At 40.3% G+C, this 15547-nt stretch overlaps 1 protein-coding gene across 1 annotated transcript in view; it reads left to right on the top strand.

Annotated features, from left to right (window-relative positions):
* Positions 1 to 15547, top strand: part of LOC143207361 (uncharacterized) — an 89226-nt gene that overhangs the window by 63752 nt on the left and 9927 nt on the right. Inside the window, exons 2-3 of the mRNA XM_076420752.1 lie at positions 8789 to 8924; positions 13278 to 13473. Of these exons, the coding sequence (XP_076276867.1) occupies positions 8789 to 8924; positions 13278 to 13473 (332 nt within the window). The remainder of the gene's footprint in view (positions 1 to 8788; positions 8925 to 13277; positions 13474 to 15547) is intronic.

The following is a 15547-nucleotide window of genomic DNA, read 5'->3' as shown; positions in this document are numbered from 1 at the left end:
TGACAGCTGTGAAACGACACTTCTCAGACTCAATTTATCAGTTACTTAAAACGCGGTCAGCTCCGTCGGCTTCGTTCATTGCAACTTCCCGCTATATCAAAAGATTGACTACATAGGCACAATGCAAAGTCATAAACCGTGGAACAACTAGCTAGATGGTCTGGGTTAGGTGCTTCTACATGTAAAAATAAATCCAAGAAAATGAATAACATAGGCACCGCCCCTTTCAAAGTTGGACGACAGTTTTGGGCCATCCTGTAGAATGACACAGTCCTGACTGGTTCTACCACGATTTTCGAAACACTATATGTCTTTTTTTCTATCAACAGCCTCAATTGGAAAAATTGAATCGCGTGGATCAACACTCTAGCTGGATAGGTAGACAGAGTTCTCACAGGAATTGGTATTACAACACGTATGGAAATGTTTGATGAAGGGAGTCTCTTTTTGTGTGCGTGTGTTTGAAGAAGAGGTTGCAGATTAGCTGATCGGGCGTGGAGAAATTGGAGATTCCAATTGGAATGTTTGTTGAGTATTTCAAAGTTTTAATTGGAATCGCCGATATGTTTGTCTGTTACGTTCTGTTTTAATCTGTGAAGATTTTTTATTAAAACTCCTGATGCTTTCTCGGTGGTCGCATTGTTTTAATTAAGTGCTAAGTAATAAGTAAAGGCTCCCTTTTACTTTAACAAAAATAAGTACAAAAGGTGTAATTTCTGTTCGAAAAACATGCTAGGTGATCTTGAAGTGTGCTTGGGTATTACTATTCGTTCTCGTCTATAATTCTCTGTTTTCTCCTCGATCTCGAAAAAACAATATTCATGACATCAGACGTAAAAATAAGATCTCTGACGTGAGAGCTTTGCGGTTTCCAGTCCACGATAAGCAGGACTTTTCTCTAGAATAATTCCATCGTACGCTCGAGTTGTGAATTTAGATTCCAATCACTCACACATTTTTCCAGCCGGGATCATTAGCGATATATGAGGCCATTTCTTTCAACTCGCGTCGTTAACACCGCATCGAGTGTAACAACCGTTTCTGGAACTGTCTGGAAAGTGAAATCTCTATCATTCCTCGCATAAAAGTAAATTATCTTGCCAACAATCACAAAAATAGAACAAATGTAGTCATAAACATTCGAAAGGCACAAACATTCTGCACGTTTGTGTAATGCAGAGAGTAATAATTAGGCTGCTTATATATACAATATCGATGTATTATTTCGAGCTTATTAAAGTCATTAAAGATAGAAAACAATTGTTACCTGGCCCCCGATTCTCGTAGTTGCTGTAGAAAATTTTTATTTTGCATAAAGATCCGCAGACTAGATATAAAGCTTGAAACGCGATACGGTACTTAAGTAATTGACGAACATGCTTCTCTCGTGGAGAGAGAGATGTCGTACAGATTAAACCGCTCTTAATTTATTACAACAAAGTTGTAGTTTTCCTATGTCTTCAGAGAAAGCTGTACATATATCGAGCGTTCCACATATCTAGTATGTTGCGGTATCTAATAATGATGATTCAAAAATAGCGACATTTCTTATCTCACTTTCCATTTACTGCACATACATTACACACGTAATACCTCAAGCGCGGTTAACACGTTGCTATCGTGTCAACTGCCTTTTATGCTAAAGTGCACGATGATAAACACGAATCAGATGATGCAGAGACGAAAATTATTTCCGACTCGCCCGATAAATTTCTCGAAATGAAATTGAAACGCTTTCCCGAGTGTGCTTCAAAATGGAAAGTTACCACCTAAAGTACGCGATCGACAATATTTATGTCTGCGTTCGTTCTCTTTTCAAACGGCCATCGGACGATACGATTTATCGCACGACTAATTGCACGATTAGTTGCCGCGACCGTTTGAGCTACAGTTGCAAAACGTTTACGGTGCTGTTGTACAATTTTAGGGAACGCATGGCCGTATCGTACGACAGTATACTAAAATGCTAAAAATCTGGCGACTTGACACACTGAAAATATGAATAATAATAACGATATACACTTGGTTTGTTTGATCAAATCATTTTTCCTAAAGGTAGTAGATACTCCGTTGCAGCAGCCAATTTTTACACCGATCTCCTGTTCTTGTATATTTCTGCTGTATTTTTGGCATGATCGCTGTGCCGTCGCGAGAACACCAAAGTCAATGCGATCGGTCTGTGCAACTCGTCGTCCACGCGAAGTACGACAAATCGCAGCAGAAACTATGAAAGACAACTGACCCGGATAAAAAGTGCACGCAATGGCGGTCGGTGACCCCGGCCAATAGTCGGCGGTTCATCTGTTCCTCCGGTCGATCTATCTTGCGCAACGCTTCCCGGTAATTTACGTAAACCGTTTCTGCAAACAAAGCGTCGCGCGAGTCCACCCAAGAATGGTAGAGCATCTCGGGTTCAGCCAGATGTTTTTCCTTCTTTCGACCGGATAGCGGACTAAATTAATCGAGTCGAGTTGTGTCGCGTCGCGGGGGCAAACTTTTCCCCGAAGCGATACCCGCCCGTCATGAAACTCGCGCTCGAAGAGGAACTTGGTTGTTTAGCAAGTTAACCATCGGGCCGGACGCGTGCCGGAGTCGTCGACCAACTCGTATACGCGTAATTGAAAGCTAATTGGAAAGCGGAGTGCCAGTAATTTACCGTTTATTCGAGACGGAGCGTGCTCCTCCGCGCGCCGGTATCGTCGTCGCTCGTTTCGCGTACGCGATCTTTTCTACTCCGGGGTTGTGTCTCGGTCGCTTCTTCTTCTTCTTTTTCGTTCTCCTCATTTTTGCTCCCTTTCTTCCGTATTCTCCTGCCGACAGGCCACGTTTCGTTCGCGCAAACACGCACGTGCTCTAGTTACGGAGGAGCCGACGACACGGTGCGCCCGACGCGAATAGTTGTTCGGGGTCAAACGGTCGTTCGGGCAATCGTCGTTGTTGCCTTCGGGATTTAGGTCAAACTACGCCCAGAAGCGAATCCCCTGCAGTTCCTGGTACCTTGAACCCGCCGTAGAAACGAACGACCGACACACACACACACAAGCGTATGCACACATCATCGTCTTCGTTCATTGTTTCGTCACGCAGCTCTCGTGTGGCGGCTAGGTATGCCACGAAAGTTAGCGCACCGATCGTGCTAATTTATTTGACGGTGCATGTAACAGGAACGATGCAAACTTACTGACGTGCTTCGCTTGATTACAGACGGTGGCACATGGTGTCTTATGGCAATGCTTAATTACCGAATGCGTTCGCTGACAGAATAAGGCACGTGATTTCAGGAATTTCGAATTGCCCGTTAATTACGGCGTGAAAGAATGTTTTAAAGTCGGCTCTGGTGTCATTGAAGACGTATAAGGCAGTTGCTTGTTTCTTAGTATTCCACTTGTTCATTGAGATGCACGTATACCTTTATTCATATACCGTATTCAGGTCACCTCCCGGTGTTCAAGGGAATTCAGATTGTTTCTCGAATTTAATGAAGCGTTAACTGCTGTACTCGAATAGCGTGCGAAAGTAATACTTATCGACAGGTTCGCTAATAAGATGGACAATTTATTATTACTGTTTGAGATCCACTAACTTGGGAACCGCCTATAATTATTCTGTAATTATTCATTACCTGATTGCATCGTTATATTGATTGCTTCGAAGAACAGTTCGAACACCGCTTATAATTAAAGTTACTTTATTAACTCTGCTCCGCGCCTACCACCGACAGTCAAACGAGTGGTTCGCTATGTTTTAATTCACAATTATTGTAAAAATCTTTCCATGGAAAGTGAGTGAATCTTTTTATTCAAGCACGTATTATAATTAAGACTACGCAAAATATAAATAAATTTTACCTTGTCATTTTTGTGAGGCGGCACGTGATAGTTGTTTATGGTGCTCGGTGGATTTGTTGTTAATATTAGTCACTGAAACTGAACTTCAGACTTTATATCGTGTAATACTCTTTTTACATACTTCGTTGAAGGTCAGGAAGAAATGTATGTTATGTATATTGAAAGAAGCTGAAAGAAACCTTTGTACCTCGTTAAAGAAGCGAAGCAATAAGAACTGAATTATTGAATTATTTGCATCTCTTGACATGAAGTAGCTTTTGTCGGAAATATTACTTGGAATCTTATAGTAGTCTTATGCAATGACTGAATGTACGAGGTGAATGATATTCTCCATGATGTGGTCAATGGATTACAAAATATCATTGTAAAGATACTCGATTGAAACGAAAGTGCGTAGCGTTTTTAATTTGAGCCATGAATTTTAATTTAAAATATTCATTCGCAGGTTTAGTCAATAATATGACAAGTTACCTCAACAATGACAAAAAGTAAGTCAATATGTTGTTAAATAAATCTCCTAACCCAATATAACGAAAATATTGACTTTTTAAATAAACAAATCCGATTGAAAATACAAAATAAAGTTTGCTCAGTCACATAAAAGTGGTTTTTTGTGAAAATCATCTTCGACAATGTATTAATTTCTTGTCACATGGAACATCATGTGGCTAGCCTGTCTGGCCATTGCTTACTGTTTCTACTCGCATAATTTACACTTCTGACAAAGCCTACTCAGAATCGAATTCTTTCCTCCTTTCATGTTTCAAGTTTCATGCTAATAAAAAGTCAAAGCGAACAGTTCCCATTAAGAAAAAGTTTAATATTCAAAATATTAAAATAATTAAAAATTCTTAAATAAATTTCTAGTATGTATCACATGATAGCACGATATGCGACATTCGACATTTCTTTACTCCCTGTCAAGGTGTCACCTTCGTTTCTCGAAAAATTATGTAAATATAAAAGATTTAAACACGTTATGGTTGTTACCAGTAATATGTATATACTGTAAGTTCTTCTACTTTCGTTTTTAAAAAATACTGTTTACAAGAAAAACGCTGGACCAATGTACTGCGAACACCCTGTATACTTCTTGCAATTCATTCGGACAATTTTCACGATGCATAAGAATCCGCAGTCTACAAATAATAATAATTCGCGTATAGGTCGCGTTTCCAGGGATCGCTCCACAAGTTATCGCGCGGAGTGCGATGACGGCTACAGTTAGATCAAAATGACCCTGCACTCGATGGACTAGGATTAACCAACATTCTTATCCGGTCTTCTCCGGCTGGCTCCTTCTCTCCTCGTGAACCTTCTCGTGGAATGCAAAGGCTAGGTTCATGCCTGCAAGCTAGAGAAAGCGACTTCGCGGACGTATGCAAAGATTCGCGTCCGCATCGAGGTTACGAGTCGTTCGCGTTGATCTATCGCCGGCGGGCAGTTTTGGGGAACGAAATCAATTATTAAAAATAAATGAGCCGACGTCGCTGGAAGTAGGCCTACCATAATTCCACGACATGGACGAGGCCTCTCAGTGATTGCGCGCCGCGGCGAGCATAAACGCGTGCTGATGTTGACATTCAGAGTGCTGGACGACGTAACGCATTCAAACTATTTCCAAGTAGTTTCGCGGCCGCCGACGAGGCTAGCCCGGTTGTCCGGCATTTCTTCTTGGAACTTGCTAAGATGTTAAAGACAGTGACTGGCGGCGGTAACGCATTGATGTCGATCGCGAACAGTCTTACGCCACCAGCGATCCGCCGAGCGATTAAATTGCCACTTTGTGCTGATGGAACTCGGGGAGCCATTAAAGAGTTCCGTCTGTGACGTCTAACAATAGACGCTGGGAATATCGCGTTCATTTTTTGCGGCATCGATGGGAATTTCCTGATCGTTAAAACATTTTACAGGCCTTATTCGAACGGCTCTTCGTGTCCTATTTCAACTATGTACGTTCTTCCATCGATTCACGCTCGTCGCTGAAGTTGCATATTACTTTGCATCGAGCTGTCCAAGCGCCAGTTCCTGGAACTTTCACATTCTAGATTCTAGACACGTGGACTACGTTTCTGTAGCAGCCGCTTGTCCACTCTTCCGAATGCGCGACCCGTAACCGAGTCATAATATTTATACGCTGGCCTCTAGTTATAGCGCGGGCCTCTTATGTAAATTAAGCGATCATAATATAAATTACGTCGAATGGCGCGGTGGCGATTTCATTGATTTTTTTGAGTGAACTTGAGACCTGTTTGGCGAACGAGATACTCTATATTTGTCCAGTATAGGCCGACTTTTTTAAACCAGGAAAGTATTTATATATCTTTAATCGGAAATTATGAAACGGTTGTTTAATTTCGCTTCTATCTAAACAAAGTTGACGCACTTCATCCCCTGGCACGCCTAACACGCGCCTCGAAAGTCGCGGACATAATTTCGCCCGTGGCGAGGACTAGTTGATAGATTAAACTGTTTCGTAAGAAGCACCTGCAAGTCATTCTCCTTCGCCTACCTTGGCTTTCCCCGGTAATAATACGATTCGATCTGTCCTCGCGGAACGAACAATTCCGAGCTGTCCGTATTCTCACAGTTCGTTCGTGTTATCATTTTTGCACTTTCAACCCGTTAGATTTGCCATCGACACCGCTGTCAATGAAACCGAATAATCGCCGCGGTTTCTACCTACTCGAGCCGAGAACTCCACGACAGGCGCATTCGACACTAACCGTTTCGGCTCTTTCCCACCTCGGTACGCTTTCAAAGAGAATTCTTTCCCTCTGCGAGTCCTTTTGCGCGTCGAGCGCTCCGTCAGCGTGACAAACGTGCGTACACCGACGCTCAAAAGTTTGTCGCACCCTTCCTTCTCGAGATGAATGGTGCTCCGCAACTCTGGAGATGTGTTTGGAAACCGTGAACAACCGAGAAAGGAATGACTCCGCGTGAAATGTTGTGAAAGAAAACCTGAAGGTTCATTTGCGAGTTCACCAGAAGAAATTTCTATTTCTTTCGAATAAAAACTTCGATATTTCAGCAGTTGTTATCAAGAAACGGACGGAATTATTTAATCTGAAAACTACCGCCTTTGTACACTTTTCTATGGTTCATTCAATACCCTGCGAAATTGGGATTTCAAAGAAATTTCTATTTAAAGCTATTCTGCAAAATCTTTTTCATTTCCTGGTACTCTTAAAGTTGTTCGAACTTCATACGTATACAGTGTTACCAGAGCTAAATATGCATACCGATATTGATTGAGTTGATGTGTCTGAATTCTGAATATAGTTCACCGATTCTACTTAATCCAAGCATCTATCGACCTATCTGCTTATGTATCTGTGAGTTCACAGTTTTTATGCCAGTTCTGTACAATGTAGAAATAAATAATGGTGACTCAGGATTTTATGAATTTATGACAAATACGATTAGATCAAATGTAAACCAGTCAGAACATCAAGAGAATCTAAAACCATGTATTACTTTCAGCTCTGTAACATGTCTATACATATAGCGTCTGTATTTTACAATTAATGCTGACAATTTTTCTTTTGCATAAACGTTTGCAATTTTAATGAATATATGTTGATGTACATTCTTACATTAGCCGGCTTGGTCTACGGAATTGTATTGTACAACAATTTCAAATCGACACGATCCATGTCGTTACATACAAAAAATACTACTGAATAAAGAGATCGTCAGGTATAATTTAACAAAACAGTTCACATTTATATTCTATGATGTTTGTAAGCTTGAAAATAATTTTAGAGACTGCAGAATGTTCGAAAGCAACGACCGCCAATGTATACGCACATTTAGAGGAACCGCTTTTTCAGGAATAAAGAGAGACGCAGGAATGTGTACACCGTTTCTGAATAAACATTTTCCATTTTCTGGTGAACTGAGGCTGGGCGGGGCTGAAAATAGCTGCGGAAGAGAGGGCCGCAGTTTCCTCGCCGGATCCACGACGTATATACAGAGTGTACCTCTGCGTCCTCCGCGAGCTCAAGCTTCATTCATGACGCGTGAACAATGAGAAAAAAGTACACGCAAAACTGTCCTTGTTTTCCAACTGCGGAACTATTTTCCCGCGACGAACAGTGCCAACGAGACTTCCTGTTTTGTAGATATTACCGGTGACCTTGATACCATTTGGTCAACACGATCTAATGCAAAGGAAACCTGTTTGAGTGGGGATACTAAAAAACGTTTAGACTTCCCTGAACTTTTTTTCACTACGATACCGCAATTTCACTTATCATTGCGTTTGAAGGAATAATTGCACGAGGAAGTGACTCTCTACGAGAGTTTCTCTCGCAGTTGGTATTTTTATTGATTGTGAATGGATTCTTGAGTAAGGAATCATTTTTATAATATTAAGGATTATGGTTTAACGAAAATACAGGAGATCTTTATGCGAACTAATAATTTTAAGATTACATTTATGAAATATTTTCATCGGAATAGTGATCAATAGATGCAAACAATTTTTATTTTGCAAAAAAATCCTTAGTTTAATGACCAGACTTGAATTGTTCATTGAATACAGTTATGAACATACACCCTGTACATACATTTCCAAAGAGATCGGGATTCACCGGGACAGTGGCCTTTCACGAAAGGGAACTGGTAAATAATGACGCACAGTTCCGTCGGGATGCAGACTGTGTTCGCTAGGCCGATATTTCGATATCGGATGCGAGAATCGATATAATAAACAGAAAAGAAACTGCCATTATCAAAAGTCACACCACAATATCAGTATACATAAGCGAAAAAAGAAAGAAACAGACGGGACGTTGTCAGAAGGGTCAATCGATTTTACGTACGAGTGAACTTAGCGAGTTGTGAAGTCCGTCTTTCATGTCTCATGTCTCACATTATCACATGTGATGATCGATCTTATGACTTTTATGTCTCATGCTAGTTTCGTTTTGTTACAGTGGTCTACTGCGACTACACCGCTTCCGGAAGATCGCTGCAATTTCTGGAGGAGTACATCACAAAGGAGGTGTTGCCATGCTTAGGCGACACCCATGCGACCACGTCGATCTGCAGCCTGCAATCTTCTCTGTTCAGGTAAGCAGACAGCAAAACCATGCGGAGAGATGCTGAGAGATAGCATGCGAGAACTGTCTCGGATCCTTCGCCTCTGTTAGATAATGCATCAAGGAAACGGGATATATGATAAAGTGAAAGATAAAGGAAACGTATATTTGAGTTTTATTTGTGGCCAGGCCGCTGCGTTACGCTCTCTCGGAAAATATTATTCAGCTTTAGTCACTTTACTTCCTGTTCCTTCTTTCTGCGAGTACCCGAGAAATGTAATTGCTCGGGAAACCGTTGCATCGAATCGTGGATTGTAAAGGAAGTTGCGTTTCAACAAGCGAAATTATTTTTGCCATTGATTTTACGCATTTATGAGAAGAATGAGTAGGTGTTACTCAGAATAATAAAAACAGAAGAATTTAAAAATACACTTGTATAATTTTCGACTGATTAAGAAAGGAAATAAATTTCTGTTTCACTTCAGTTTGTTGCAATTCTGCTAAAAAAAAAAATGTTATTTTGCATAAAGATCCACTGTCTACTTATTAGACTTGAAACGTCTGTTAATATTTGAAAGCATGTAGACAGTTTGTATACGTACACAGTATACTTTTTGATTCAGTGTACTGAATATAACATGAAAACAGAATTATTTCTGCACCTAATATTTGCCATCGCGATAATTTCGCGTCTTTCATTCGTTATGTAACTATCTCATTGTTTAGTCGTCGTTAGATTCGCGAATCTTCACACCCTACTGTTTCGACCGATGATAGTTGATCTTCAAGGTCACGTATAACGCTGCAAAGATTCTATGAGTAGAGCTCGACGTAGCTCTCCGATTACGTCAATCGGCAAGTTTAATAAAAGAAGCGAAACTTTTTAGTTTGTCTGCGAAGAATACTTTTTTCCAATCAGGAAACGATTTATCACACATTTCAAGTACAGTCGATCACGATAATATTGCCACACTTTTTAAAGGACCATAACTTTTTAATATTGGACTGCAATTTTCACCATCTTTAAACGTTTCTAGCTCATTGCAACGTTCATCCATTTTGATGAAATTTTCAGAATACGTGTAAAAAAGTTGTAAACAATAACTTTCAGTATTTTCTCTGTGATTCCAACCAACTGTAATTTTTTCAAAATATTTTTTGCACGTCATGCAGTAAACTAGTTGTTCTAACTTCTAAATAGTCCAAGTCGTATATGTATATATAATCCTTTAACACTAAACCTACCAAGCATTAACAGTATCTGGTAAATGTTGCTTTATAAAAATGGCAACCCTAAAAATTGAGCTTGTTCATAATTTTCAATATAATAAATGCTTGGACGGAAATGCTTGAAGGAAATGCCACTATTTTAAAACATGAAACCGGTCATTTGACTGTGACAGGTTTAGCGTTAAAAAGTGTGCCAATATTATTTTGATTCACTGTATCTGGTACAGTATTTCTGGATTTAATCGGACAACGTTGTAAATTATGGAAAAACTACGTTCAAAGAGTTTCTTCTTCTCGATGCTGGACTATTGCATGATCTTGATAACGATCGAGGTCGTGAGAGCGACGCGACGTGTGTACGCATTACTGCATCGGACGTAGCTAACGATACATCCGCGTCCGCTGATCAAGCGGTTCCCAGAACCAATTCCTGTTACTCTATTAATTGCAGAATTAAACGAACCCGCGATCCGTCTTCTCCCGTCCGGTGATCGTCTTCCTGTCTGTCCGTGCACGCTATTGATCGAAAGTTTCAGCACGCTTATACACCATAAACGACCACGTGAATCATTCATTCAGTCGCTATACTTAACGCGTTGGGAAAGTACGACGTCTTAAACGTTTATGATTAGTCGTACGCTCTAGTGGATTTATTAATTTTGTAAGAGATCATCACGAAGGAGGTTCCACAGCATAATATGGCGGCATTCATTCTCGCTTCTCCGAGTTGAACAAATATTTGCGGAAGTTATGGCTTGTTAGTCAGTTCATAATTGCGAAAAAGTTGACTGACAATAAGCAAACTTTCGAGTCAGTTGCAGGGACGGCAAACTTCCTGCCTATTTAATGCAGTTTTATGGTTACTTGCTATATTAGAGTATTAATTTCCGAGTTGACGATGCAGTGTACTGTTAACGAGTGAGTCAGGAAATTAAAAAATCGATTAGAGTTTATAAACAATATTTCAAAAGGGAAGAGCGGACGTTACCATTTAGCAGAGGTTACATTCAAATTTTTTAATGTTAATTTACAGATTTCCTTATCTTGTGGCTCAGTCCGAGCTGTTCAAATCCTTTCACACGGGAATATGCATATGGAACATGTGCATGTAAGATAGACATGTATCTCATTTGTTTTTACACGGCGATATACAAATGTATTGTTACAGCTAACTTTTAGATAAATTTTTAATTAAAAACCGAATAGGTCCAGATTTTGAGAACTGCATAATTCAAGCACCACTAAAAAATAGACTCACCCAATGTTTGCACCAAGGTCTTCAAAAGTACAGACAGTACAATAAAGTATAAATCCTTCTTCCTTCTAAAAAATTATATTAGAAAGAATGAAAAATTATTCATTACAACTACACGAAAATTGTACAGCAATGAGTTAATTAGTTCATACAAATTCTTATTGAGAACCGAATTATCAGCATAGTAAATGGTAACCATTACTGTATTGTAGCATTTTACAAATGTCCAAATAGCTTTATCTGAACGTCCGTACATATTACGACAAGCTGGAAAACACGAGGGCGACGTCGAGCATTATGAATTTCTAATTATCGATTTCCATTGCCCCCGCGAAATTAGCATGCATGCACGATTCCGGTTGACGTACGATTTCTGCGATAAACGCGACTCATTTTCTGCGCCACTCGACCGTTGCCTCTCTACTATTTCGCTCGGATTGGGAATTACGCTCCAGGCTCCGCGTCACTCCGGCCCGAATTCCTGTAGGTTGGTTGCCGATCAGCTGGCATCGTTTTCAATCCGAGCGGAACGTCGTCGGAACAGCTCCGTTATCCCTAAATTTTATGCAGCGGAACGTGTGGGGGTGGCGCTGACGTCCCAGATCAATATCCAGTGGACTCGAGCCCCGAACACCGACTGCCGCGTCCGCTACGGCAATAACGATGATGGCTCGGTATCATGCGACTTTTCGAATTTCTTTCATTTGTTTTATTCGCAATTTATCTCCATAATAGCCGCCATTAATCGCGAGACCGCAAAATCAGGTGGAAATGGTCGATTTTAGGTAGTAGGGCAATTGAAAGACTGGTTTAACCCTCACAGTGTCAAGAAGACCTTGTCAGTATAATTACTGTTAGGATGTTCATATTTGTACATTCATATTATGTTAGTCATTGTAATTAGACCAGTTTTAAGAATAACTAGATGATATAACTACCCTTATAAAATTAGTTTTATAGGGTGTTCTTCACCCCAAGCGGACGAAAGTAGGCCAGTTGAGTTAGACGCGATTTCAAGCAAATATTGTTTGCCTTTCTATTGTCCCTAATGCAGATGTTTCAGTTAATTGAATTACCAAAAATCGAGTAATTAAATGACAATTTAATGGCCGACAATCGTGAAAAATTGCAATTTTCACTATCTTTAAACGTTTGTAGCGCATTGCAACGTCGACCGATTTTTACGAAATTTTCAGAATATGTTTAATTGACACAGATTTACTTAATGTATTTTTAAAATTTTCAATATAGGCCCACATAAAAAAGTTGTGAAACGCAACTTTTAGTATTTTTTCTACAAATTCCGATCTATTGCAATTTTATCCCAATATTCGTGTCGCAATATTTTTGTGACCGACTGTATATGTATGTATATATTTTCAGAATTTATATAAATGACACAGATCTACAAAAAATATTTTGTAAAATTTCAATATAAGGTCACATAAAAAAGTTGTACAAATCAACTTTTGATATTTTCAATTTCTCCAAAATTTATTTTTCACACACCATGCAGTAAACTAATTGTTCTAACTTCTCAAAAAAAAATCTAAGTCGTATGATCCAATATTTAAAAAGTTATAATATACCTCACAGAGAAATTGTTCGTATCTCGAATTCTTTCGTAAAATATGACAACCCTATTCACGATCGGTATTTTCGTCACTGTCGATGACACTTTCGAGACGGGTGTTATCGCGAGGTCCTTTCCCGCGTTGGCAGCATCGGCCTCGTGCGAGGCGGCGCGGCGCGGCGCGCGTCGGCCTCAAAGTAGCCGAGACAACGCTCGGGAATCTCTGGTACGCCCTCGGCTCGGATCCGCCAGCTGCCGAGTTTTTATACGATCTTTAATGTCAGCGGAAGGACGAATCGATATATCCTGACCGACGAATGTTGCAGACACGAAGCCAGAGACATTGTGAGACACGCGGTGGGGGCTGGCGAGCAGGATGCAGTTCTGTTCACGGGTCAAGGCACAGCGGCTGCCCTTCGCGCGCTTCTACGACACCTTGATCTCACGAAATCCTCGGTGGTGTTCGTCGGACCGTTCGAGCATCACGCGAATCTGCGGCCTTGGCGGGAGCATGGTGTCAGGGTAAGAGAAAAAAAGATATATACGCGCGAAGCATGCAAATATTTTACGCCCGCGGATTTTTCACCGGTGAGTCAAGAGTATTCTCGATACTAAAACCCCGGGGACACTTCGACTCGCAACTAGGATTGCCATCTATAAAATCGTGAACCCAGGACGAACGGCATAAAAACACCAGGACTTTTCCGCCTGAAACCCGGACACTTTATTGTGCAAATATCATTCCCGATATCTCTTATGGTTCAAGAGTTATAGTAAAATATCGCCAAATTTCTTGATCCAGTTCATTGTGTGAAGGCGTTCAAATAATTTTAATTTCGTCATATTTAAAATGTCCGTTTTTTTAAAAATAGGTCCGTAAAAGGGACACTTGGAGTTATATCCTCATTTTTCAAATATTTAAAAAGTTCCCTGCTATGAAAACATTGCATTTGTCTAAAATAGTTGCAAAATAAATGGTGAGAAAAACATTTTTTTCAAATGACAACATTTTTAGTAATGTTTTCACTTATGTTTTTACTAGAAACTCCTAAAAATTCATGCTCATCGGTTTGTTAGTTCTAGTCTTATAATTTAATGAAAAATGGGTGCAAAATCAACAATTTTAGGGTATCGAAAAATCCTTTGAGATACGTTCATAGGTAACTAAAGACTACAACATATTCAAATTTGAACAAAATCCGAAATTGTAGTACTCCAGAAAGTGTCCGATTTCGCGTGGAATGAGTCATTCCACTAGTCATAATGGACAAATGTGTGAGCGAGTAACATCAAAAAACTCGGACTGTTAAAGAAAATCTTCCCGGACGTCCCCGGACGCACTAAAAGGTAGGACAAATCCGGGGAAAACCGGACGGATGGCAACCCTAGCCGCAACCAACCGTATTCAAACATTGCAGAACACATCGAAAGGTCATCGAGAGTACTTTTAAGTCCCGGAGCGCCGCTTATTTCCGATACAGTTTCTGCTTTTATTTCGTTGCTTTCGAAGCTGCGCGAACCACGGGGAACGCATGAAACGCTTTTGAAACGCGTGCATCGCGTTTTATGGAGAAGCAGAGGAACACTGTGTTTTTCCGACACTTCCTTTGCGTGCCGGAGTTATTTTTTCCGCAAAGTTTTCTCGACGCTTTGGTAGTTCACTGCGGGAGCGTGCCACTCGTCTCTCCTGGACCGTCACCGTTGTACCCGCTTCCTTTGTAGGCATTCATTCGCCGCAAAATCTTTATGGAGTTGACACGCGTGTTTCCTACGGTTCCACTTAAATTTATGCGTTCCGCGTGCACGTTAAACGGCGCTTTAACGGATTTTAAATGGGTTTTCAGTGTTACTTGATTGCGGGATGGTACTCTCGTTTCGACGTGTAAAAACTTGAAATACGATTCCATTAAAAACGTTTCGTTTGCTGGATTTTATTGTCAAGGAACACGTTCATGATTGCGTACGCGTGACGCACATGCACGATTAAATCCTGTCTCGACCTTACTTATAGCACGCGTCCTTAATTTTTCTCTTTATTAGGAAAACTGTTAAGGCTGAACCTGGTACAGTGGAGGATTTCAATGGGTTAAACTTTCACTCAGGGGACCAAAAATTTTCAACTTTTCTGAATGTAATATTACACAATTCGACGAAAAAAATGATAAAACTTTAAATTCTAGTGCGCGGAACGCAAGTTTCAGTGTGTGGAATCCACTCGTTTGAGAGGTTAGAACGCTGCCATATTGGTTGCCAGCCATAGGAGCGGTTATGATATGTAGTGAGCGGATTCGTTAGGTCTGGCTCAGGTCTTAGATTCCTCGCACTAGAATTTAAAGTTTCTTCATTGTTTCGTCGAATTGTATAGTCTTACACTCAGAAAAGTTGAAAATTTTTGGTCCACTGAGTGAAAGATTAACCCATCAAAATCCTCCACTGGAGTATTGTGAAGTTTCTTTCGTTTTTTCTCTATAACTCAAAACAAATTTTATGTAACCCAAAACCGAATTGGGAAATATCGCTTGCAATATTTTTTTCTGCAACATGTACTACTGGTGCATAGATTATTCGAACCACTATTACTCGCCAGTGTATGTAC

The sequence above is a fragment of the Lasioglossum baleicum genome, chromosome 3 (genome assembly GCF_051020765.1).
Source record: "Lasioglossum baleicum chromosome 3, iyLasBale1, whole genome shotgun sequence".
NCBI lineage: Eukaryota > Metazoa > Arthropoda > Insecta > Hymenoptera > Halictidae > Lasioglossum > Lasioglossum baleicum.
This window is presented reverse-complemented; position numbering and strand designations above follow the sequence as displayed.